Here is a 25,350-nt window from a genome sequence, read left to right as displayed (position 1 = left end):
CTTTTTAACTGCCTAATATCCTTCCTCACCCCCAGTGGCTATTACAACTTTAGGATAAAACAATAAAAATAAGAAAAAAAAGGAAAGAATAGAAAAGAAAGGGAGGGGCTGGAGGGATTGAGTCATCCTGTAAGAGCATTGGTTGCTCCTCTCAAGTATCCAGGTTCAAGTCCCAGTAACCACATGGCAGCTAACAACTGTTACTCCAGTTCTAGGACACCCCAGCATGCTTCACGTTACACCACGAGCCTGTTCTCTGGAACTCCAAGTTCCAGAATGCAACGCTCCTCCTCACCTTGGTTCTCAGGGGTCGTCGAGACTACAGTTCCCAGCATGCAGCACCGTCGCCCTTTGTTTTTGACGCCCCGATGGACCCTGCTTCGGAAGGATTTTTTGGACTCCAGAGGACGGTTCTTCGAGTCACAGCCCACCTGGGGGCATGTGGCTACGGGGAAGTTCTGGCCGGTTGAGTCTGTTCAGGCGAAGCTGCGGAGAGATGGCCTGGCGGCTTTGCAGGACTCTGTCCAGGCAGCGTTCCGGGCAGCCCCAGCTGGGTCCTCCTGGGGCCTTCCTGCCTTTGAACAGTGGTGGCGGGCGGGCACTCTGTCCCCAGCACGCTTGAGAGCGGGGGCCGCCATCTCCATGGCCACGGCTGCGAGCGGGCCCTTCGCCGGCGGGTCGCCGCGGGACATCCTTTGGCGCGTGAGTTAGTTCGCTGTGGCGCTCCCTCCCTCTCTGACCGGGCGGCCAGAATTTGGCCGTGCCTACACCCTTGGCTAAAGGGGCCTGTGTTGGGGCGGTTTAGGAACAGCGCGTAGGGACCTGACCATCTCGGGGATTGGATACAGGGGTGTGTGGGCGTCCCGGAGTGGAAGTTTGATCAAGGGTGTTGAGCTGGAGTCCGAAGTGGAAGTTTGTCAGCGTGGGTGGGATGACCCGAATGGAAATTTGGACAGGGCAGAAAAGATGTAGAGCAGAAAGTTAGTGATTCGAGCTGCAGCATAATAAATGGCTTGATTCCTTGGGATAGGAAATGGGAAGGGGTGCTCTGTGTAGAAAGAATGTGGCCTTCGCAGACGCTGGGGTTGGAGGAAGACGCTAGACCAAGCATACAGTCTTGGTTTAAGACTGCTTACTCCAGGCTTCAGCTGAGGAGATCTCACCTCCCTGCATCCATTCTGTGTTTGGGCAGTCGCTAAGAGAGAAGTAAAGACTTTTTTTTCTAATGCAAATAGTAGTGGTTAATGTTAATAGCCTATATGGAGAAGCAGGATTTGCATGACTAAGTTAGAGTAACTGCCTTCGTGATTTAGGAGTTGTGTTTATTAATTTTAGGTTTTGGGCTGGAGGATAGTTACCAGCGTCGTCTGGTCAGTGCTGCTTCTCCCTGTCTGCATCACAGCATTTATAGTCTTCAGCAGCATCGATTTATTCCACCCTATACAGTGGCTGTCAGGTAAGTGGGGATTTTCATTTAAAACATTCACTTTGAGAGTACGTAAAGGCACTCACAGAACTGCCAATTTTGTTATATAAAATCAGTTAAGTGTGTCAGAGATTATGTATGATGATAGGACAGACAGATCATTAGAAACCTGCATAAACAGTTAGGTATGATGGTGTGGCCCAGTGTCAAGGGAGGCAGAGGCAGGATGACCTGAGTTCAAGGCCAATCTGGGGCATATAGTAAGACCCTAGATACATAGAAAAGGAAGTCACAAAAATATTTGTCCTTTTGTTTTTATTTTTGCATATATAAATATTTTACTTGCATGTATGTATGTTCATCATGTTCATGCCTGGTGCCTAGGATCCCCACCCCCCATCCCCCAAAGAATCGTAGATGGTTGCGATGTGGGTGCTGGGAACTGAACCCAGGTCCTCTGGGAGGGCCATCTGCTGAGCCATCTCTCCAGCCCCCAGTTCCCTTCTTTTTTTCGGTCTTTTCCCTGTCATCCATTTAAAATTGTAGATGGAAATTATGACCTGTATTTAAAAAAAAAATGTCTAAGCTAGCTAGTTGTAGTAGCACATTCCTATATTCTAGGCGACGGTAGCAGGAGGCTCTGGAGCTCCTGGTTAGCCTGGGGTACATACAGGGAAACTATTTCAAAAGGTATTAAGAAAAAGCTATATAGATATTTAAAGAGTACATTATTCTTATGTTGTAGCCAACAAAGGAAAGAGAGGCCAAAAATAAAGAATGTCAGGGAGAACTCAATACAAAGTGTGCTGAGGAAGAGGAGACGGAAGCAGGCTGAATGCTTACTGGAATCCTTGGATGTAAAATAAAGTTATGTTTAGGAGCTGGAAAGCGGCTGTAAGGTGCTTGCTGCACAGGTTTAGATTCATGGCACCCAGAAAAGCCAGCTGTGCGATGTGTATCATAACCCATTGTGGTGGGGCTCACTGGCCAGCCAGCCAGCTGCCAAGCCCTAGGTTCAGTGAGACCCTAGCTCAACAAGTGAGCTAGAATGTCATTGTAAAATTATGAGAATGCTGTCTTTTACTCCACTAGGTCCGGCACCGCAGTGCCCCAAGTTATCTTCACCTCAGTCAGCAAAGCCTTTCACCCCTTTGCTCCATGTCATATCACACTACCGAAGGCCTCTCTCTGGGCCTGGCAACAATCTTTCTACCCATCCAGTTCCCAAGGCAGGCTGCCACCATGGCAGAAATATACATCCAGTGTCCCAGCCGCCACATACTCTCTTAAACTTAAATCACCACACACAACACAATAACCTCTGATCCAATTGATACGATATAATTGCCCACCTAAACATACAAAGCCCTGTAGACATCCATCCCTTAAGAACATTCATAACAACCTGTAAAGGTGTTCTCTCTGAGGCTACCTGCAGTCTCCTTCCTTCAAACTTTACTCCCGCCCATCCTTCCTTCTCATCCAGTGACAGGCCTTGTTCTATCCTGTACCTGCCTCACCTGTATGATGATGTCTCCCACAGTGGAAAGTCACAGAGAGCTAGTGTCACTGTGGCCCTCACATGTGCATGCGTGAGCAAGCACACTCAGATGCATTGCATGCATGAGCAAGCACACTCAGATGCGTGCACGCATAAGCAAGCACACTTGCACAAAAGTGATTAAGATCCATGAGTTCATTGAAACAGCACTGCCTTATGTCAGCGGTAGCTGTCCTGTGTTCTAGGCCCTGAGTACCGTATGTATAGTACCTCTTTCCTATAATCCACCTTAACAAGGTGCTATTCTATTTGATTTGGAAGTATAATACTAAGGTTCAGGTTAAAATGATCTGTTCACAGCATCTAGGTCAAGTAGTGAGTAACTGAAATCTGTCTTCAGGTTTTATTTACCATGGTATGACATAATAGATAATTTTTTTTAAAAAAATTAAAAGGCGTAAATGTACACGATAGGTTTTGAAGTCTTGAAAATATTCCCTGAGATTAAAAAACACAAATTACCATCTGTAATGGGATCTGATGTCCTCTTCTGGTGTGTCTGAAGACAGCTACAGTGTACTTATATAATAAATAAATAAATCTTTAAAAAAAAAAACACAAATTACTTTGGAAATCAAAGTAATTCTTTTCTTAACAATATGTTTATTTATTTTTCTTAGAAGAGCATGTAGGTCATCAGGAGTTAGAATTTGTTGGGTGTATTGCTGCTAAGCAGTACAGTCGTGTTTCGGCTGATACGTGTCATGCAGGACTGATGAAATTAGCCCGTAAGCCAGTGCAGAGATGGCAGACGATTAATTATGGAGGCTTAGGAAATCTGTGGTTAATTTTGCTTTCTAAATTCTACTTTGAAAGTAATTGCTTTCATTATTAAGTGAGTCTATTCAGCCAACATGTCTTATGTCTTTTTTGTTCACTTTTAGATAGTAACATACACTAGTTTAAACTCGGAAGCATGTTGGTTGTTGAGTGTTTTAGCTTTCATGGGACCTCATTGCTTCCACGTTCCTTTACTTAGCTGTAGGCACTAATTGCATTTACTACATAAAGTTTAAAATACTGTTTACATTTTGAAAAGAAACTTGGTGTGTTACTATGGTAGCATTCCCATGATGAAATGTTTTATATGGCTGTATTTTCCCTGTTACTAACATCTGTGTGATTTAAAAGAAATTCTAGTACCATTTCCAGTACCCAAAACAAAGTCTGAATAACTCACTTTGGAGTTCTTGTGTTGATATCCTATCATACTGCAGCATACAAATAAATTCTTTTAAAAATACACTTGGAAAGTTAAAATTATAGTTGTAGAATCTGTGAAGATGGCTCAGTGGTTAAGCATGTTTGCTGTGTAAGTAAGTATGGGGACCAGGGCTTGAATCTCAACACTCACAGAACCATAATGCTAGCCATGAGGGATCTAGCGCTCTCTCAGTCCTGTGCTGTGTACACAGATACACTTACGTTCACACATATACGTCTGTACACACAAATAACTGAAGTTAAAAACACCATAGCTGTATTCAAACTCGTTGTATTGCAGTGTACTGCACACAACTGAAGACTGAATGAGCATCACTAATTCATTTCTCTTGTGTTTTAGATTCTCTCAATGAGTTCTATAGTTCCCAAGTAATCTTTTACCTCCTGCTGCTGGCTGTGGTCATTATAATAATAAGTATTTTCAATGTGGAGTTCTATACAGGTAGGTTTTAGAACTTTAATCTTGTTTGAGCATCAGCTGTAGTGGCATGTGCCTGTAACCCTAACACTGAGTGTGTTTGAAGGAGGGTCACCATAAGTTTGAGACCGGCTTTGGTCAGGTAGTGAGTTAGACAAACAAAAATGTTTGATTTTACCTAGGGCGGAATTTAAGAGACTTGAGCATGTTGTCCGTTCAGTTGTGCTTGCAGTTATTTTGCTGTTTCTCTTTGAAGAGACATGAGGCCTTGATAGACATGATAGACATCTATGAGTCTGCTTACGGAAGCTGGGTATTTAGAGAGGTAAAGTCATAAAGACAGTGGAGGGTCGGTGCCAGGGGCTGCAGACAAAGGTCAGGAGGGTCTAGGGTGACTCACCAGCACTGTGAGTGTCCTCCTGTATTAGAACTGTGCATTAAAATGATTCAAAGGTGAATTTTATTTTATATTTTACCACAATAAAAAAAATAAATTTAACCTTTTAATAGTTCACAGCTAGTGTTAAAGCTGTGAGTTAGCAAATGAATTATTAGAAAATTCCTTGTAGGGGTTGGGGATTTAGCTCAGTGGTAGAGCGCTTGCCTAGCAAGTGCAAGGCCCTGGGTTCGGTCCCCAGCTCCGAAAAAAAGAAAAAAGAAAAAAAAAAAAAAAGAAAATTCCTTGTAAGGTAGGGAACCACATCTGGGCTGACCTCAAAGTTATAATACTCCTGCCTCAGCCTCCTGGATACTGGGATTGCAAACATATGCCACTGAATTTGTGGGTATTTATTTATTTATTCTTTCCCCAAATAATAAAGTTTGTGGTTTTATAATATTTAAAAAAAATTGGGCTTTTCCTTGGGAGCATCCTGGATTCCAGAGCAGTTCTCACTTGATTTGTTCTTTTCCTGCTTTTTCAGATTCCTGAGTTGGTCACTTATGTTTTTTCTGATTATTTACTTATTCATATATGCCATTTAGTTATATTTTTTGCTGTAACATCTTTTAGCTCTTTAGTATTAAAATAATTCTATATTAAAAAATAGTATGTAAAATTTTAAGTCCCTACTGGATATTGTAATATGTATCACTTTGCTTTCTTAGTGCCTTATTGGTGGCTAGGTCTCTTTGTCTAGTCAAGCCCTGTTGAGAACTCCTTGGCTTATGGCCTGTGCTCTTTCACTCTGTCCTATGCTCCTGGGCCAGCTTCAGTATGTAGGGCCAGGGGAGGGCGCTCCAGTTAGTATTTTTATGTTACTTTATTTTTATTTTTATATTTTGAGACCAGTTTTCTCTGTGTAGCCTTGGCTGTCTTAAAATTCACTCTGTAGACCAGGATGGCTTCAAAGTCAGTGTCTGAGTTTACTTCTGCCTCCTGAGTGCTGGGAATAAAAGCACACAGTCACTTGGCTTGTCCTGTAGGAGTAGGCCCTGTGTGCGTACTATGTGCCATGCATCGTGTGTTTCCGACTTGCTCCTGAAGATTTGTGAAGTGTACACTGGGCAGGTCTGAGGGGGTACTGAAGGGTACCTTTGACCCAGCATGGCAGCTTTCTAGAGGAGCTGATGACTGGATCAGACTTTGAGGAGGAGTTATATTAAGCAGATGAAGAGAAATGATTTTTCTGGAGAGAAGATGGAGCTTGAAAAAATATTGAGTGACATGGCAGGGTTTGTCATTTTAGGAAGTCAGTTACATAACTGGCTTTGGGAGCATTTTTGGTGAGGAAGAGGAAGTGTTAGGCACTTCTTTCCTAAAATGCCAAGGATTTGAGCCCTTTTCTCCACGCTTGGCTGTTGCCCACACTGTCATCACTTTTCCTTGGGTGACTAAAAGAAGGTTATTACGTGTCAGGGAGCATGGGCCGGCGGGGCGGGTCTCAGACACAAACACACAAACACCCTTTACTCCTTTCCCACAGCTGTCTATCACATCACTTCCAAGGAACTTTTTAGATTGTTGGAGAAGACCTAAAAATACCTGTAGGAGCTAGTATGGAGGCTCAGTGGGTTAAGGAGAATTAGCTCTAACCGCTGCACATACCTCCCTGCAAATAAATGACTTAATGTAATGAAAATACCTACTCGGAGTTGGTGTAGTGGTGCACACGTTTGTGATAACTCTACAAGCATTTGATACTCGTCATTGTGATTTATGTCTTTGTGGCTTATTTTTTACAGATGAACTCTAAATGAATCTCAAATGTTGAAATGTGATTTGGAGCTATCCTCTAAATTATTTATTTTATGTCACTTTGGAAAATGTCAGAGTCAGCATTATATTAACTATCAGGGAAACTAAAAGAAATGAAAAGGCCATTTGTATGAGAATGCATCTGTAGTCAGGAGACAGAGGCAGGAGAATATCAGTAGTTCAGATACGTCCTCCACTGCACAATTTGAGGCCAGCCTGGGCAACACGAGCCCTTGTCTATAAGGCAAACAAACAAACAAAACCAAGAATGTTGAAAAATATTAATTATGTCCCTTCAAGGCCCCATCTAGATTCTCTAGTTCTTTTTGTGTATATATTTCTTTATGTTTTTCAAGAATTTTTTTTTCTTTTTTTTTTTTTTCCGGAGCTGGGGACCGAACCCAGGGCCTTGAGCTTGCTAGGCAAGTGCTCTACCACTGAGCTAAATCCCCAACCCCCGTTTTTCAAGAATTTTAAAGTTAGGGTCATTAGCTGGAGTTTTCCATACTGGATTTTACACTGACTGGGTGTGTGTTTATGGTGCCACTGTTAGAAAACTGTGCTACTGTGCTCTCTGCAGTTGTGCCCTCCATACCCGGCTCCCGACTGGCGCTGATAGCACGGATCCTTCACCCTCAGCAGCTCACGCACTCCTTCATACATGCTGTGATGGGAATGGCAGTGGCTTGGTGTGCAGCCATCATGACCAAGGGCCAGTCCAGGTCTCTGGTAGTTCCCTGCACTGGAACGGAGAGGTATGGTAAAGTTTTCTTCTTTCTAGGAAGCCTGTTCACTTGCCAAGTCACAGGAGGCCTAGGGAAGTCACTGGTTTCGTGCCACTTTCTAGACTCTACAGGAATTGCTGTTTCTGTGTATTGAGTTGTTAAGTGATATTTTATGTCTGAGAAAATTAGCAAAATTTTCAAGATAGTTATGTGTGGAAGGTGCTGTGTAGACACTGTTGGGTTCCTGAGGGTGATTCAGGGATGGTCTCTAAGCTGCTTGACAGTTGAGAGTGCTATGACATGGCTGTGGAGAGCTATCTAGGGAGAAGGAAACACGACCCACATGAGTCAGGCGTGGGCTGTCCTGATTAGTGCTCCCCAGGTCTGCTATCCGAGGCCCTGAGAAGGAGAGACATGAGACGCTCAGAGCTCCAGCACCTCCATTAGGTACATGCAGGTTATTTATAGTTCCTTATCAGATCCTTGGAAGCAAGGTGACTGTTGTACACATTCTTAACCTCAGATTTCCAAGGAAACAGAACGATAGTGAATCCCGTGTGTCAGGGAAACTGCTTCATTATTTGTTTGCTCCCGTTTACCTAAAGCGAGTCATTTGGTTAGAATTTGGGGCATTTCTTAAGTTATTAACTTGGAATTTTGCCTTCTGGCAAATAGCCTTAAAACAATGATAATGTGTTTTCAACTATTAATAGCTTAACTTTTTCCCTCAGCTTAGATAGCCCTGCTGCTCAAACCTGCATGAATGAATATCATCTGTTTTTCCTACTGTCTGGAGCATTCATGGGCTATAGCTATAGTCTTCTGTATTTCATTAACAACATGAATTATCTTCCGTTTCCTATTATACAGGTAAGATACAGTTTGAGCATTTCCTAGCTATAATTTGGTAATATCAACACTGCCATGTCTATGCATATGACCAGCCTCATCTCATTACTTGAAGATTTGATCAGTAAAATAAAAATAGCTCTGTGGGTAAAATCGCCTGACAGCCAAGTTCAGGTTTCATGAAAGTGCAGAAGCACAGGTGTCTGTAGTCCCAGTTTGCTTGTAGGACCTCTCGGAGCTCTGAGGTCAGCTAGTCTGGGCTCTAGTAGTGGAGAACCTACCCTAAACACAGCTGAACCTAGGATGGCTTGTGAGCTAAGCCATGCTTTCCTGCTGCCACCCTCAAGTGCCGCTCCGTCTCCTCTCCTGGTCAGTAGTCACACTTGCTGTGATGGAGCAGGCTGGAGGAGGAGAATGGCACCATTCACTCGCAGTGTTGTGTCCTCACATGCTTAGGGACGGGCAAGTGATTTAAGAGCATCAATTAATTGTCTCAGGCCCTTTTCAGAACAAGACATGGATATGTAAATAAAACTTCACTTGGTTTGAGTGGTGTAGCCAAAACTGTGCTTCAGTTAGGCTTTGTGTGTGTGTGTGTGTGTGTGTGTGTGTGTGTGTAGCACATGTGCATATGAGTATGCTTGTTCGTGTGTGTTGAGACCAGAGGTTGATGTTGGCTGTGTTCCTCAGTTGCTTTTCACCTTAGATTTTGAGACAAGGTCTCTTAGTTAATTTGGAATTTATTAACTTGGCAAAGTGGGCTCCAGGGATCCTCCTGTCTGACCTGCCTGGTTCTACCATCATCAGCATGTGCTACCATTTCCGTCTTTCCACATGAGTGTGGGGGAGCTGACTCAGGCCCTCATGTCTGGATGGCAAACACTTGACTAAGCCATCTTCCCAGCTTATTTAGTAGGTTGTTTTAAAAAACAAACCAAACTGAAACAGGTGAGCTGCTAAGCAGTTAGAAGTACTTGGAGTATAATCCATGCTCAGTCTCTGGGTCCCACAGTAGGTCAACTCTCAAAAGGTGTCGTCTAACCTCCAGATGTGCATTTCGACACATTTACCTGGGGACGTAAACAGACAGACACATTTAAATTTTAAAAATTCAGAAAACAAAACCCCAGCTAAGCCAGTCGGAATGAGCCTAGAGCTGAGCTGTGTTTGTCCTACTGCTTGTGTTTGGGGTGCTCCATTTCTGCTCTGGCTGGGAGGCCTGGGCACTGGTGAGAAGAAGCGAGTGGTAAGAAGAGTGTTGTTCATGAGGAGGGAATGCTAGGGTTCTCCCTGCCTGGCTAGACACACGCCAATTGCGCTGGTGAGCAGATCTGGGGAGAGCACATCTGTGAGGAGGTCACATCCTCACCTTCCTACATCTGTGAGTGTGTGAACAAAGCTTCCTCCTTAGGAACTCTTCTTGTTGTGAAGAGGAGTGACAGTGGATGCACTCACAGCATCTCAAGGAGAGAAGTTCCATACAGGAACGCCCTGTGATATCAAGTCCAAGTGTAACACATACAGAGAAGGAGAAAAAGAAAGTGCTGGAGAAAATAAGACAGTGGCTGGGTCTTGAGGTGAAGTCAACCATCTCTTTAACAGATGTACATTGAACACAGGCGCTAATAGTTGATGTTGCTGATAAATTATTGTATCTACCATATGGTGCCAAATTTTAGTACTTATTTTCGTAATTGCTTTTGATAAAATTTTGGATTCTTGTGTCTTGAAAGTTTATTCTAAGATGATAAACTTTCACTTTAGATTAACTTTGTAAGATTCCCTGCAACTCGGCCTTAAATTCATGGAGATCTGCCTGCCTTTGCCTCCTGAGTTCTGGGATTAAGGTTGTGCACCATCACATGCTGTCTAGAGTCCTTATTTTTAAAGGTTGATTTTTTTTTTTTTCATTATGTGTTTGTGAGCGGGTGTGTGTGCATTTGAGTATAGGAGCCCTGAAGAACCTGGAAATCTCTGGGATTTGGAGTGAGTCAGTTGTGAGCTGCCTGATGTGGATTTTGGGAACTGAGCTTACGTTCTCTGCAAAAGCAGTGAGAGCTGTAAACCACTGAACTGTCTCTCCAGCCCCCTTAACTGACAGCAGTGATAGGGGAAGGATTCCTAATGCTAATAGTGACAAAGAAGCGAGCTCCTCTACCAACATGCCCTTTGTGCAAGCATTAACCAGATGAAAGCTGTAGAGCGTTAGTGTAGCATCTAGTATGTTGTATATATTAAGTAGCCAAGGCTACCCCCTAAAACTTGACTGAAAAACATTTGAGCTTGGGAGTAAGTAAAGATATGGTGGGTGCTCTCTCTGTCTTGGTAGTGATGCTAAGAGCTGCTGGAGGGCTGTATCCTTCCTCTTGTGAGGTGATAGGGTGGTAGCACCAGTGGCTGCGTGGAAGAATACACTCTCACCTCTGTACTTTGAAATCTTTTACTACACCAATATAGTGAAAGCTGTGCAGTTTGTGACCACATACCTGTGCTATAATCATGGTACTAAGGTAGTTTCCATCTGTTACTGTGATTCTTTGTTTTTTAGCTTCTAAATTCCTTAAAAGAGGGTCAGTCCCAAAAATCAGTGTTTTATTAGCATTTGGGGAGTGAATGGTGGAAAGGAGAAGCAGTTAGCTAAAGTTTCTGAAGTATGTTTTTGTTATTTTTTTAATTTAGTAATTTTTTTGTTATTATAATTGGCAAATGATAAGGGACTACTTTTATTTAGCAAATTTGTTGAATTTTGCAGATAAATAGAGCAATGTGATGTGCTTAGGGTTGCAGTGTACTGGAGGCTGCACACGCTGATGCCTGGGCTGGTGTTACTGGCCTACAGGGAAGTTAGTGCAGAGTCTGCGGGGTCAGCACAGAGTGGTCTTTAAGAGTATGGGCTCTGGGGGTTGGGGATTTAGCTCAGTGGTAGAGCGCTTGCCTAGCAAGCGCAAGGCCGTGGGTTCGGTTCCCAGCTCCGAAAAAAAGAAAAAGAAAAAAAAAAAAAAAGAGTATGGGCTCTGGTGCTGACCGGCTGGGATCTATACACCAGATGTACCTTGGGCCAGCCATTTGGATTGGTTATTGGCATTCTTCATTCCTTGGTTCTGTCATCTGTAAGATAAGACTAGTAATCTGTCTCCCTGTAGAGGGTTGTGAGGGGTAAATGATTTAAACGTGATTAGAACAACCTGGGACATAGTACGTGCCAGGAGAACATTCCCTGCTGTTGTTTGCTTCCCTTTATTCATGGATTTGATCTCTACAATTTTATTCTCAGTAGTTAATCACAATCTGACTATAACAGAAAATTCCACAAATAGTAAATTTTAATCAAGAACTAGATACTAGCATTTTATTTTTATTAGATATTGTTGTTATATTAAAACATTTTTTATCATAAGTATGTTTTATATGTAGGACAAATACAGTATATATAGGGTTTGGCACTGCTTGGCATCTACCAGGTCTTGGGATCTATTCCCCACGGAAAAGAGGGGGCTACTGAGTTATTATGTTTTCTCATTTGTTTCTGATCAACATATCGTAAGTTCTTAACATCATATGGATTGGTATTGTTAATTTTCTTATTTCTGATCTTAGTTGTATAGTATAAAAATTGTTAAATTATTTAAGCATCACAGTAGTTTGTCTTTTTGTACAATTTTAAGTTCTAAATTACATTTCTGTGTGTGTGTCTGTGCGTCTGTGTGTGCGTGCGCACAGCTCATAGGCACTGGTTCTCTTGTGCTGTATGGACTTCATGTGGAATAGAACTGAGGTCAACAGGCTTGGCTGCAGGCATCTATATCCATTGAGCCCTCTCATAGGCCTTTGTTTAGATTTGGATTTTGGTGGTGGGGATTGACCCAAGCCTCACACATAATAGGCAAACTGCTGCATTGAACTGCAGCCCTAGCTGAGTGCCTGTGTCTCATCTGCTGTGCTAGTCATTGTTCACCCAGGACCATGCTGAATGTGCCATTTGACTTCTTTCTTGTTTTTCACAGCAGTACAAATTTTTGCGTTTCCGGAGATCTCTCCTCTTACTAGTTAAACATAGCTGTGTGGAATCCCTGTTCATGGTCAGAAATTTCTGCATTGTGTATTATTTTTTTGGTAAGAATTTCTACTTTCTAATATAGTTTATTAGCTCATAGTGTAGAAAATGTCACTCTTTATTGAATTAGTATTTTTTTTTTTTTATATTGTTGTGTTTGATCAGCCCAACTGATTTCATTGTTTGACTTGTCAGGATTTGGTAAGGGAGTTTTTTATTAAAGGAAGTGTGTGTGTGTGTGTGTGTGTGTGTGTGTGTGTGTGTGTAAAATACTTTTTAAATAGAGAACTCTCTTGTGTTGCAGTAAAGGTAAATTGTGAACAGTTCCGTTCACCTCAGGAAAACAGGCTGCACAACTCAGAACAGAAGAGCCGTTGTGACGGCTGAGAGCAGGGCAAAGGGGAGCTGCTCAGGGCCAGTGTTCAGTCATTCGTGGTGAGAAAGTTCTGGAGATCTGTGCACAACAGTCAGAGCCGAGAGCTTGTACTGCAGGATTCAAGATGGTAAACGTGTCAGAGCCAGAGCTGCAAGGGTTGGTTCTCTCCTGTCATGTGGGTTCTGGGAATTGAACTCAGGTCATTAGACTTGGTGGGGAGCTCTTTTACCTGCTGAGCCATCTCGCCAGCCTCGAAGCTCCACAGCTACATGCTTTGCTCTCTGCATGAGTGAGAGGCAGGGAAGAGTGACGTCTCACCTGTGGATTGAGATAGTAGTGGAATTGGTCATAGTTCACCATGCACATCTGTTATCCACGTGCTTTGTGTACTGAAAAGCTGGAAGTGCTACACACAGCCCATCAGAGTTGTCCTGCTTTATTTTGTTTTAATAACCATGGTGACTAAGATGTGTGTGTGTGTCAGAATCGTAAGAAAAGACTTCCAGTATTTAGAAATTATTTTCTTCTCTATTCCTAATCAGACAGCCTAGCATTTTACTTGAGGGCTCCCTGTGTTCTTGAACCTGGTGGTGTAAAGCATGGTGAAGAGTTGTTTTTACTAACTTCTCATGTCCTCTTGGTGTCGTTCCCCCAGGTCATATTCCCAAAGCGTGGATTAGCACTGCTCTGGACCTTCGCACAGACGAGTGAGTCAAGTCTGGTCTGACCTCTGTTTCCTTCCTTTTAAATTTGGCTCCCTCCTAGCAGCTTCGTTTAGGTTTATCCTTTATGTTCCTCTTAGTTGAAATGGGAGTCGCAGAAGAGAGGTAGGTACTTGGTATAACAGGAAGGTGCTGGTTCCCGCCTCTTCCCATCCTGTTCACAGGCTGAACTCCACTCTGCTGCTCACCCCTTAGCTGCTGTGGGTCAGGTGAAGGCTGAGCTTTCCATGACTCCGTGTTCTTTCTGGCTTCCTCATCAGTCTATCCTGTGGTGAACTTAATAGTTTCTCATATGCTCTGTGCTATTGCCTTAGTCTGCTTCTCCTTAGCTACCTAAAGATGCCAGGTGGGTCCTCTTTCAATGTATGTTTGAAAATCACTAGAGTTTGTTTTTTTTGTTTTAAAGATTATTTATTTATTATATATAAGTACACTGTAGCTGTCTTCAGACACACCAGAAGAGGGCATCAGATCCTAATTCAGATGGTTGTGAGCCACCATGTGATTGCTGGGAATTGAACTCAGGATCTCTGGAAGAGCAGTCAGTGCTCTTAGTCGCTGAGCCATCTCTCCAGCCCAAACTTGTAGCTTCTTAACGTTCTAATAGTTTCTAAAAATTGTTTAAAAACGAGAGGACATGTTCTTGAAGCATGTGCAATACTCTGAAACAGTCTATATGGCACAGGTGAAGGTGATGTCTGATCCATAAGTCCTAATCATGTTTTTGAGACTGCCATCCTTGAACTTGAGATACTCTTGCCTCCCTTCTTCCTTTCTTATGTGCTGGATGACACACAGGGATATGAGCCACCATACCCTGCTCCCTACATGTTTAATAGGTTTAAAGATGAATTAGCAGTAGTAAACTTTCACCTGTCCTGAGTAGTTAACTTGTAGATGTTGCTCTGGTAAATGGTACTGCAGGGCCAGTCCCTGCCTGAGATCCCATCAGCTTTCCTACATTCCTCTGAGAGAGTGTTTGGGAAAGAGCTCCAGAGAGGTACCAGCAAATAGGGTGTCTCTCACACGGAGTCCTTGTCTTTCCCATGGAGTTAATGGTACTTTCTGCTCTCGTAGGCAGGCTCACAGGCCTCTTGACACGATAGGCGGTCTCCTGAACGTCTCATTGCTCTACCATGTCTGGCTGTGTGGTGTCTTCCTCTTGATGACTTGGTATATCTCATGGATACTCTTCAAAATCTATGCCACAGAGGTCAGTATTTGGAGGGTGTGTGTGTGTGTGTGTGTGTGTGTGTGTGTCACTACTGTTGTGTTTCAGAGTATGGAAAGTTGTGCTTTCAGCAGAGCTCTGCTCAAAGCCACGTTACTGGATTGATTTTCAGTCGCATTGTTCACTCTGTGTTTGTGAGGGAGAATCTGCAAGTTAAACAGGGTGGTATTTACTGTATTTACTTAGAGCCTGGCTTTCTTGGGATTTTGAGTACAAGGTAGTCCTAGATTTTAAATTAATTTTTTATGCTATTAAAATAGATGCTATCAACATATAAAATATGTAGTTATACAATATTTCCTTTTTGAAAAACATCTTGAAATTTATGCTGAAGAAATGATTCTGAAAATTGAATTGATACGGACAGTTTTATGTGTATGGGTACATGCCGTTTGTTATGGATCCCTGGAAACTGGAGTTAATATGCAGTTATAAGCTGCCAAGTGGGTACTGAGACTTGAACCTGGGTCCTCTAGAGGAACAACCATTACTCCAAACTGCCGAGTCATTTCTCCAGCCCCGCAAATTTTTTCTTTAAAGATTTATATATTTATTATATATAAATACACTGTAGCTGTCTTCAGACACACCAGAAGAGGGCATCTGATTTCATTACAGATGGTTGTGAGCCACCATGTGGTTGCTGGGAATTGAACTCAGGACCCCTGGAAGAACAGTCTGTGCTTTTAACCACTGAGCCATCTCTCTAGCCCCACAAAAGTATTAAGGGAAAAATTGCCTTTTTTTTTTTTTAAGTGATTTTGATGTGTTTGTCATAGAAGTGTTTTTTATTTGATCTTACCATCTTCGTGGTAAGTTTCAGTGGTTTCACAGGATTTCTGTTCCTGGACTTTATTTCTATTAATAGATGTCAGTTTAATAAAATTGGAACAGTGACACTTGAGGAAGGATATTTATTTTTATTTAAAACTTCATGTGTATGAGTGTTTTGCCTCCACCTGTATCTATCACATGAATGCCTGGTGTCTGGAAGCCAGAAGAGACCATTGGATCTCCTGGGACTGGAGTTAGAGCCGGGCACGTATGGTCCTCAAACCTAGGTCCTCTGCAATAGTAGCCAGTAACTGCTGAGCCTTCTTTCCAGTCCCCACACAGTAGCAGTTCTTTTTAAACAGTGCTGAAGAGGTTGACTTGACTGTATTTGTTTCTTTGTAATGTCAGCCAGTGCTTACTGACTATAACAAGGCCAGGAAAAGAGTTCTTTTCACTTCTTTGTATCTGATTGTATCCAACAGGCTTATATGTTCCCTGTTCAGCCACCATTTGCGGAAGAATCAGATGAATGCCTTCCTAAAGTCTTAAATAGCAATCCCCCACTCATCATAAAGGTACCAGATATGTGCATCTTATCGCTTTACAGTTATCTTTGACTTATCTTTCAGAATTAGAGGTCATAGTTAGCATAGCTAGGCATTGAGATATATTTTTTGAGGGCCTAGACTAGTGGTTTTCAACTTGTAGGTTGTGACCCCTTTGGGGAGTCAAATGATCCTTTCACAGGGGTGGCCTAAGGCTATCTAAAAACACAGATATTTACATTACGATTCATAACAGTACCAAAATTAGTTATGAAATAGCAATGAAGGTTGGAGGTCACCAAAACATGAGGAACTGTATTAAACGGTTGCTGCATCAGGAAAGCCGAGAACCACTAGTGCAGAATCTTCTAGTATTGGTATTGTAAAAACTACCTACTTGCTAGTCTGTTTTGTTTGTTTTAAATTCAGGTGATTAAATATGAAAGTCAAGTACCCTGTGTATGCACCAGTTATGGATGTCTGTTTCCCAGGATGTCTTTAACTCTTAGATCCATGCTGTCCTGTGTCTCAGCTTCCTGAGTAGTGAAGGCCATTGGCACGTGCTAACACACTAGCTGTCTGTAGAAGACATGCATAAGATGCACATCTTTCAAGCATTAGATGCAGTGATAGGCATCTAAATGCATAACTGTGACGAACCATTCCTGATAATCCAGCAGAAACACTGGTGTGTTTTTAAATTGCTGGGTCAGGACATGCTTTATTCATGCAGAGTTTGTGGTCAAAGGTAGTGTGCTTGGTTGTGCATTGATATACAAGTTAATTCTAAAACAAATCATAATTGTAAAAGAAGAAGTTTACAAATCAAAGTAAAAGAAAATTTTGTTTTGATTCAAATTGCAATTTGAAATTGTAAAGGATATCTAAATGTATCAGGATATGTCTTACCTGTTAAAAATCATAGTGCCTTAGTTAATTTTTTTTTTTGTTTTTGAGACAGGATCTTGCTATGTAGGCCAGGTTTGACTTGATTTTGCAAGTCTCCAGCCTAAGCCACATTCTAAGTGCTAAGATAACAGGCATGTTCTGACATGCCCAGCTGGATTAGTACTTTAAAATTAGTTAAAAGAAATGATTGGAACCCAGTGTTTCTGACACAGTCTAGAGAAGTGTAAACAAGTAGGAAAATGAGCTATTGCAACTGATTGCTAGTAAGTGTTAGCTACTCTTTTGGCCATTTACTAAATCTTTATTAGAATGTTATTAGAATGTTAGTGTCAGGTTCTGTGGGTTGTGTTGGGTAGGACAATGACTCACACACACACACACACACACACACACACACACACACACACACACACACACACACACACACGACAGTGCTACTTGATTCCCTGTGGTCCTTGCACCAACTGCTCAGGACTGATGCTCTGAAGACATACAGAGGCTTGCCAGGTAGAGGAGGTGGATTTTAGTAAAGAGCAGTAGCAGAGTGATTTGTGTGTTGGGCCCTCCCTTCAGGAGGGCAGAGCCGTAGTGAGCCAAGCGATGTCCTTGACCCTGTGGGCCTCACATTGCTGAGTAGAAGCAGATGAAGCAGCAGGCCCGGGTGCCACGACCCAGAACTGTTAGTGTGTTGGTGCGGGCACAGGAAGTCACAGGAGGAGGGATATTGGAGTTAACCCCGCAGACCTGGGAAGTACAGCTCTGTAGTTCTTGCAGCCAGAGCCTACAGTGTGGAGGAAGGTGGAGCCGGAGTGTTGCTACAATCTAGAAAGGAAGGTTGTGGTTCTGAAATGTTCTTTTCTCCTTGGTTATTTCATGAATCTAGTTTTTACATATGGTATGATTTTTGTGAAAGCTTTAATAGTCTTTCTTTCTTTGTTCCTTTTAGTATTTGGCCTTACAGGACCTGATGTTGCTTTCTCAGTATTCTCCTTCTCGAAGGCAAGAAGTTTTCAGCCTCAGCCAACCAGGTATTGCTGAGAGTCAGACTTAATTGTGCTTGTGTGTGCTCAGTGCCCCAGAGCCTCTGGAAGAGAGGTACAGTTCATTCACACCTCACATCCTGCATCCTTAGATGAACACTGGACTGAATCTCACATGGCCCAAGCGGTCACACTGCTATGAGTAGGAAAAACATTCATTTGTGAATATTCATTGTTTTCAGTTTCTTAAATACCTGAATCTGAAGAAATTGTTCAGTGTCTTAACAGAGAAAAGCAGCCTAAGAATCTTAGCTCTGGTAGTGCTGTTGAGGACCTTAAAAACCAGGCGACTTCTTTCCTGGGTGGGAGTAAGGACTGGAGTCAGATTTATCTTCTGATCCCTGTAGACGTAGCTCCCTGCTCCTGCTAGGTTACTCTGCCTCCCTTAGAGGAAAAGTTAGGCAGAAACTGGATCTGATAGTGACTGAGGGTGATCTTGGCAGGCCTGGCGTTCTCTACTGTACTTGCCAAGACTGTACGAGCTCAAGACTGACTTTGCCAGAATTCTCACCATCCATGTTCCTGGCTTAGAAATGGTACAGCCCTAGCACTATCCCCGGTGGGAACGAGCCTGGGTAACCTTTCATCTGCTTTCTAATTAGCTCTCAATCATTTTCCAAAGCTCGCCAATTCCCAGACTGTAAAAGATCGTCTGTAGTTAAATGTGATGTGGAAATGAAATCCAGCTATATAAAAATATAATTGATGAGGGCTGCTTTCTTTTTAGTGTGGGAAATCCCATGCTGGTACTCTGGAGAAAAGTGGCTGCTGTGCTTTTCTGTCACACTTGGGCTCATCTTCTGCACTTTGTTATTCAAGCAGCTGACAAGTTAGCATGTGCTTTGCCAGAGAACTGTTCTGGGGCATGTGATTAAAATTTAATTGGATTATTATACAGCTCCTGTTGTCCTGAGTTACATCTCAGTCTGATGAGTATCTTGTGTATTAGGTGATGGTCCCCGTACGTGGTACTAAAGGAGTATGTTTAAGAGTGATCATGTGATGAGGGAATGAATGACGTGAGATGGGAGGAATTTACAGTGCCTTCTGCTATTCTTAACACATGATGGAACATGTGACAACTCTAGTAGGCAAAGGTCTTGGGAAATTAAAGACAGATGAGGGGGTTTTTGTTTTTTATTTTTTATTTTTCTTTAAGAATGAGAACTATTAGTTCATGTTAAATAACATAATGGCACATATATAAAATCTCCAAGTATGAAGAATTGACTTGTAAATTTGTGTGTTAAATTTTGGTGTATAAAAAAAATTGGGGGGTTGGTGATTTAGCTCAGTGTTAGAGCGCTTTCCTAGCAAGCGAAAGGACCTGGGTTTGGTCCACAGCGACAAAAAAAAGAAAAAAAAATTTTTTGGTGTATAAATTTTTTTTTTTTTTTTTTTTTGCCTTTTTTGGTATACTAACGTTTAAAATAGATTTTAAAAATTAAAAAAAGTAAAGATCTTTATCAAACAGGCAAGTCACTCCTAGAGATATAATAGCAAATGCTGGCTTTTTTGAGACAGGGTTCCCCTGTGTAGCCATGGATACCCTGGAATTAGGTCTGTAGGCCAGGCTGGCCTCAAACTCAGAGATCCACCTGCTGCAGCAGCATACCCCGTGTGATTACTGCTCTTCCTCATGGTCTCTCCCTTATCTACGGAACATGTTCCAAGATTCTCAATGGTGCTTAAAACTGGGGATGGTGGTGAACCCTCTGTATCTGGTACTTCCTAATGCATATATTACCTGTATACTTATGATAAAATGTATGAATTAACACCATAAAGGGTGAGCAGCAATCAGAAGAAAACAGAAGTTATAATAATATTCTATGGTGAAATCGCTACTATCTCTGCTCTTGTGCAGTGGGGCCATTATTAAAGAAAGTCGATGTGTTTGAGAACAAGCATTTGGTGCTGTAACTTAGAGGGTTAGGTAGTCACTGCTAGCATGAGTATGTTGGATGTGGGCGTGGTTGATGTCCAGAGTAGTCAGTTACGGATTAAGCAATGCTATTCAGAATAGCCTGTTTAAAATGTAAGGATTATTTGCTTTTGGATGGCTCTGCTTGCTGTATGTGGATCATGATTGACTGGGGAGTGCAGAGTGCAACTGTTGCTTGGGAGGAGCTCCTGGGAAGGGAATGTAAGGAAACACAGAGAGTAGACAGGGTGGGGCAGCATCCCCTGGAGCTATCGTCATAATCCGAGTTTTCACTGCCCTGGTTCATTTTTCATGGACTTAACAATCTTAAGCATTGCTAGAGAAGTAAATCTGGTCTTAAAAAACCTTGCCTAGTCCTTCGCTTAATTTTGGCAACCAATTTAAGAGCTTCTTAAGGGTAAAATACCAAGTTTCGCTTGCAGGCTTTTGAGCAAATTGATTCAGCCAAGCAGTTCTTAAATTGCTACGTTTGATGACGTGAGTAACAATAATAGCTTGACTGGTGGTGTAAAGTCAACGGCGCTTTTCTTGCTGACTGCCCCCACCCCAAGCTTTGGGAAGGAATACAGGAGTTTTTTTATATTTTAATAGGTGTTGTTTGGCTACCATAGGTGGACATCCCCACAATTGGACTGCTATTTCGAGGGAGTGTTTGAGTCTTTTAAATGATATGACTCAGAAGCTGGTTCTCTACCAAGAAGCTGCTGCTACGAATGGGAGGATGTATTCCTCATACTCAGTGGAACCCAAGAGACTGAGTTCTCCAGGTGACTCCCAGTCCTGAACAAGGGGGTGGGGAATGTGTCTGCTCCTAGAAAAGTGACAGTAGTGAGTTCCTGACTTTGCATGTGGGAGGCATACATGTTTAGCGGTTTCCATAACTTTGACGTGTATAGTTAGTAGTTAGCATAGGAGCACAGAGCCAGACTGATGCAGTATCATGCAAATGGTGAATTCATTTGACTCAGTGCTTAGAGAAAACGAGCTTGGAAATGAAGCTGTTATGCTGCAAGGGATGCCACAGAACAAAGGTGTCTGCAGGCCGGTGACGCTCTGCAAGTGTGACAAACTGACCTTGATCCTGGAGCCCACAGTGGAAGGAGAGAACCAACTCTAAAAGTTGTCCCATGATCTCCACACATGCCTTGCTCTTAAGCATACACTCACAGTACTAGTGTGCATGACAAACAAATCTAAAACTCCTGTGGCTCCTGGATTACAAAAATAAAACCTGGACTTTGGGACTTAAACCTGAACGGAGGCCCTCCACTGTGCTTTGGTTTAATGCCTTAAGGGGTCGGGGTGTGGAAGTTGAACCCTCGTGTGCTGCCTGCCTGGGCCAAGCTTCCTTATCAGCATTGCATTTGCTCTGTTACAGAAGAAACTGCTTTTCAGACTCCAAAACCTAGCCAGATGCCTTCCGTGCCGCCACTAGTTAAAACCTCATTGTTTTCTCCAAAATTAAGTACCCCTGACGCTTCAAGTCCTTTTGGGACTCCGTTTGGCTCCAGTGTAGTGAACCGAATGGCTGGAATTTTTGATGTAAACACCTGCTGTGGATCTCCCCAGAGTCCTCAGCTCGTCAGAAGAGGGCCGAGACTGTGGACTCACACTTCCGGTGAGGGCTGTTTGCTTTCCAGATTCGAAGTCGCACAGGTGTAGGTTACACAGCTCACACTCTCACCTCATCGTTCTGTTTCTAGATCAGCAAGTGTCTGCAGTCTCTAATCCCTCTCCTTGTGCCTCTGTCACTGCTGAGGGCAAGGCAGTGAGGCAGCCCAGTGTGCTCTACTCGTGGATTCAGAATAAACGGGAGCAGGTAGGAAGACACGTTTGTGGGTTTATTTTATATGAACCAGTGGGCGATGAAGGCTCTCACAGCTGTAGCTTTTTGTTTGTTTTATGCTCCCAGCTCAGATTGACTCAGGAAATCACCCACAGTTGAATGTTTTGGATTATATTGCATTTCACATGACTTAATTCTTTAAGAGATAGTTGAATTTTAAGCTCTGGTCTAAACAGCAAGTAAAACAAAGCTCTTTCCCATATGTTTATATCTTAGTAGGGGAAGTAGATGAATAAGCAAGTATATTACTCTATATAGCTTTAAAATTTAGAGTGCTACTAACTGAATTAATGTCAGGGCTGTTCTGACAACTATTAAGAGCAAAAGTTGCTTCATGCCGAAATACACTTAATTCTAAGCTGCATCCTGATTGGTCATGTCCACGATAGGGACAATATACTCAAAGAAGAGAAATTTAGTATATTCGATATTATATAGGGAAAGTAGATGAGGTTAGAGACAGTACTTAAGGGCAGGGGTGGGTAGTGTTACGTGGACTGCTCAGAGAAGTCTCATGGGAAAGCTGACAGTGACTGGGCAGTCGGAGGGATAGAAGGTGCACACGCCCACAGGAGGTTCTAGCATGTCTAGAGCTCAGGGACGGACGATGGTAGGGACAGTGCTTGGTAGGGGTGAGCTCAGAGAGGTGTCAGGAACCAGAGTTCTGGCTGCACTGGATGGTGCTGACACTGGCCTTTACCTCCAGTGAGGCAGAAAACCACCATACTGTTTTGAATGTAGGATGCTATAATGTTTCTTAAATTGTGAAGGAGCTTTTCTTTTTCTTTTTTCTTTTTTCTTAAGTATAGAATAGGGTTTATTCAGGGCATGGGAAGGAGAGTTAAGAGGGTAGTAGGGGCAGAGAGAGAGGAGAAGGAGGAGGGAGGGGGGAAGGAAAGGCTGGCCATGAGCTCCTGGCGGGAGTGGGTGGGTGGAAGGGACAGATGGGGAAGAGGGTTTGAGAGTAAGAGAGGGAGAGGGCAAAAGAGAGCAAGAGGTGAAGGAGCTTTTCTAAAGCAGGGTTGAAGTGAGACTTTCCATATCTCAAGTTTGAATCCTAAGCAGTATGGAAGCTGAGAGCCAGTGTTAAAGCCACTGCAGTCACGTAGTGGGAGTGGTAGGTGAGGAATTGTGATGGCAACTGTAAGGTACAGGCAAGGCCTGGATACATGTATTCATACCCACATAACAGGATTTGCTTTAATTTGCTTTTGGTATTCAGGAGAAAGTTCCAGTGTTTCCTCTAGGACTTTGGCCTGAGGCATTGAACTGACTAACATAGTTGCAGTTGATTGGGGCACTTTACCACTGATCCTCAAGGCTTTGGCAGTGGTGAAGTGGAGAGCTGAAGTTTAACTTTGGAATGGCAAATCTGAGGGTCCTGTGTAGAGAGCAGGTGAAGATTAGATGCATGTGTGTGTAACACAGTTGGAAGCCGTGAGGTTCAGACAGTATTCAGGCTGTGAGACTCAGTGCTCTTCAGTGCGGCTCTAGAAGGGATGAGCTGGACCCTCCACTCACTGAGGGTCAAGAAGGTGAGAGGCAATAGTGAAGGGGGTCTAAGGAGCAGCAGCTGAGGCGAGAAAAGAACGTTTCCCAGAGCAGGACAGTGACAGGAGCAGTGGCAGCATGGTGGGAGTGACGTTCAGCCTGAGAGTGGAATGGTGTGTCACCAGGTCCACTATTGGAAATGGATCCCAGAGTCTGGCCTGCACGGGGAAGCATTCTACCAGTGAGCTACATCCCAGTTGGTTTTTATTTTGTTTGGGATCGGGATCTCCTCAGTTGCCCAGGTTGGCCTCAGACTTTCCCTGTAGCCTAACCAGGCAGTCTTTGAAGTCCTGTTTCTGAGGTTATAGGCCTGAGCCATCTTGTCTGTTCCTTGTCCTGGAACAGGAACTCTTGTGTAGAGGAGGCTGCATCAGGAGGAGTTAGGAGAGGAAATGGAACCTCCAAAGAAGCCAGTCTCTCAAGGGCTTTGCTTTTAATGGGGAGAAAATGACCTGCACCTGTTAGGAGTTGAGGGGTCAAGGACTAAAGAATCTTAATTTCTTAAATGGGAGAAAAAGAAACATGTTTGCTGAGGTTAGTATGGAATAAAGGAACTGATGTGAGACCAGTTCAGCCTTCTACATCCCTGTGGTTTACTGTGGCTGTGGGTGAGAGGAGAACAAGGCAGTGGGCTTAGAGTCTAATAGAGAAAACTTATTTTCTGTAAATGTCACCTTGTAGTAAATGTCTTAGGGAGGTTGGGGTGTTAAAGGGCCAGCGGTTGTTTCAAATTGAGAAAAAAAAAAAGGCTTAAAAAAACAAAAACAACGAAAAAACTACCCAGACAGCTTAGATTTCCTTTTGTTATGGCAAGGATCTAATTGTATGTCCAGTGTATGTGCTTGGGAACAGAGTTAAAGGTAAGATGGCTTATCTTAGTTATCCAGCCTGTAGCACAGAGATATTCACTTAGTTTGTTGTAAATATTGTTCATTGCTACATTTTAGTTTAGAAAACTTCTCCAGGAAGAGCTTAGAAATGTGTATTCCATTTGAGTAGACTTGAAAGTATAGCTGTGTTTCTTTTTTTTTTTTTCAACTCAGATTAAGAATTTCTTGTCAAAACGGGTGCTGATAATGTACTTTTTCAGTAAGGTAAGGCTGTGAAGGTACAACCTTGTGAATGGGAGTGGTGTGAGATGGAAGGACGACCTGACTTAGGGACTTTACAGACGCTCCCTACGAGTCCTCTCCCTAGACATACATGCCACCGTGGCTTCCTGGGGTTTGCCTCGGTGGTGGTCCCCCTGAGACTGCTGTCTGCTTCGTGTTGATTTTCAGCATTGACCCTTCCATGCTGGCTGGTGATCAGTCCAGCTTTGGGGTGCTTGATGACTCATTTCCCTGCTCACATCTTTGTGGCCTGTTAAAAAGGGTTGGGGATTTAGCTCAGTGGTAGAGCGCTTGCCTAAGAAGGGCAAGGCCCTGGGTTCGGTCCCCAGCTCCGAAAAAAAAAGAACCAAAAAAAAAGGAGCGGACTGGGTTGGGGATTTAGCTCAGCGGTAGAGTGCTTGCCTAGCAAGCGCAAGGCCCTGGGTTCGGTTCCCAGCTCCGGGGGAAAAAAAGGGGGGAGGGGCAGACTAAATTAGATGATAGGTGTTGAATTTTTGATGGATTAAAAAGTTGTATTTTAGGCCACAATGTTGTAGTATGTCCCAGCATGGTGGCTTACATGTGTAATCCCAGCATTCCAGGTGCTGAGGCAGGAAGATGGAAAGTTGGAAGTAAGATCTGGCAACTTATGAAATCCTGTCCCAGGAAACCAACCCCCAAAACAACAACAACAGCCACAAGCACAAAAATCTCCTGAACAAACAGCCCTTTCTGCTGTCTCTGGGCAGTAAATCTGAGTTGTAGAAATTAAAGATTTATTTGTGTTTTCAGTTCTGTGTCAGTCCTTTCTCAGGCAGAACCTTTGTCCACATGCAGGCAGAGGACTGTGCCTTTGGTGGTGGAGC

The 25,350-nt window shown here is 43.0% G+C and overlaps 1 protein-coding gene across 1 annotated transcript in view; it reads left to right on the top strand.

Moving 5' to 3' along the window:
* Positions 1 to 311: 311 nt before the first annotated feature.
* Positions 312 to 25,350, top strand: part of Ndc1 (NDC1 transmembrane nucleoporin) — a 45,883-nt gene continuing 20,844 nt past the window's right edge. The window contains exons 1-14 of the mRNA XM_032900872.1: positions 312 to 702; positions 1,336 to 1,456; positions 4,552 to 4,653; positions 7,407 to 7,581; positions 8,283 to 8,421; positions 12,405 to 12,513; positions 13,486 to 13,537; positions 14,630 to 14,765; positions 16,040 to 16,132; positions 17,958 to 18,039; positions 20,608 to 20,763; positions 21,375 to 21,614; positions 21,700 to 21,815; positions 24,437 to 24,487. Coding sequence (XP_032756763.1) covers positions 334 to 702; positions 1,336 to 1,456; positions 4,552 to 4,653; positions 7,407 to 7,581; positions 8,283 to 8,421; positions 12,405 to 12,513; positions 13,486 to 13,537; positions 14,630 to 14,765; positions 16,040 to 16,132; positions 17,958 to 18,039; positions 20,608 to 20,763; positions 21,375 to 21,614; positions 21,700 to 21,815; positions 24,437 to 24,487 — 1,941 coding nt within the window. The 5' untranslated portion in view covers positions 312 to 333. The remainder of the gene's footprint in view (positions 703 to 1,335; positions 1,457 to 4,551; positions 4,654 to 7,406; positions 7,582 to 8,282; positions 8,422 to 12,404; positions 12,514 to 13,485; positions 13,538 to 14,629; positions 14,766 to 16,039; positions 16,133 to 17,957; positions 18,040 to 20,607; positions 20,764 to 21,374; positions 21,615 to 21,699; positions 21,816 to 24,436; positions 24,488 to 25,350) is intronic.

The sequence above is a fragment of the Rattus rattus genome, chromosome 1 (assembly GCF_011064425.1).
Source record: "Rattus rattus isolate New Zealand chromosome 1, Rrattus_CSIRO_v1, whole genome shotgun sequence".
NCBI lineage: Eukaryota > Metazoa > Chordata > Mammalia > Rodentia > Muridae > Rattus > Rattus rattus.
The sequence above is the reverse complement of the archived record's forward strand: the minus strand, read 5'-3'. Positions and strand labels throughout refer to the sequence as shown.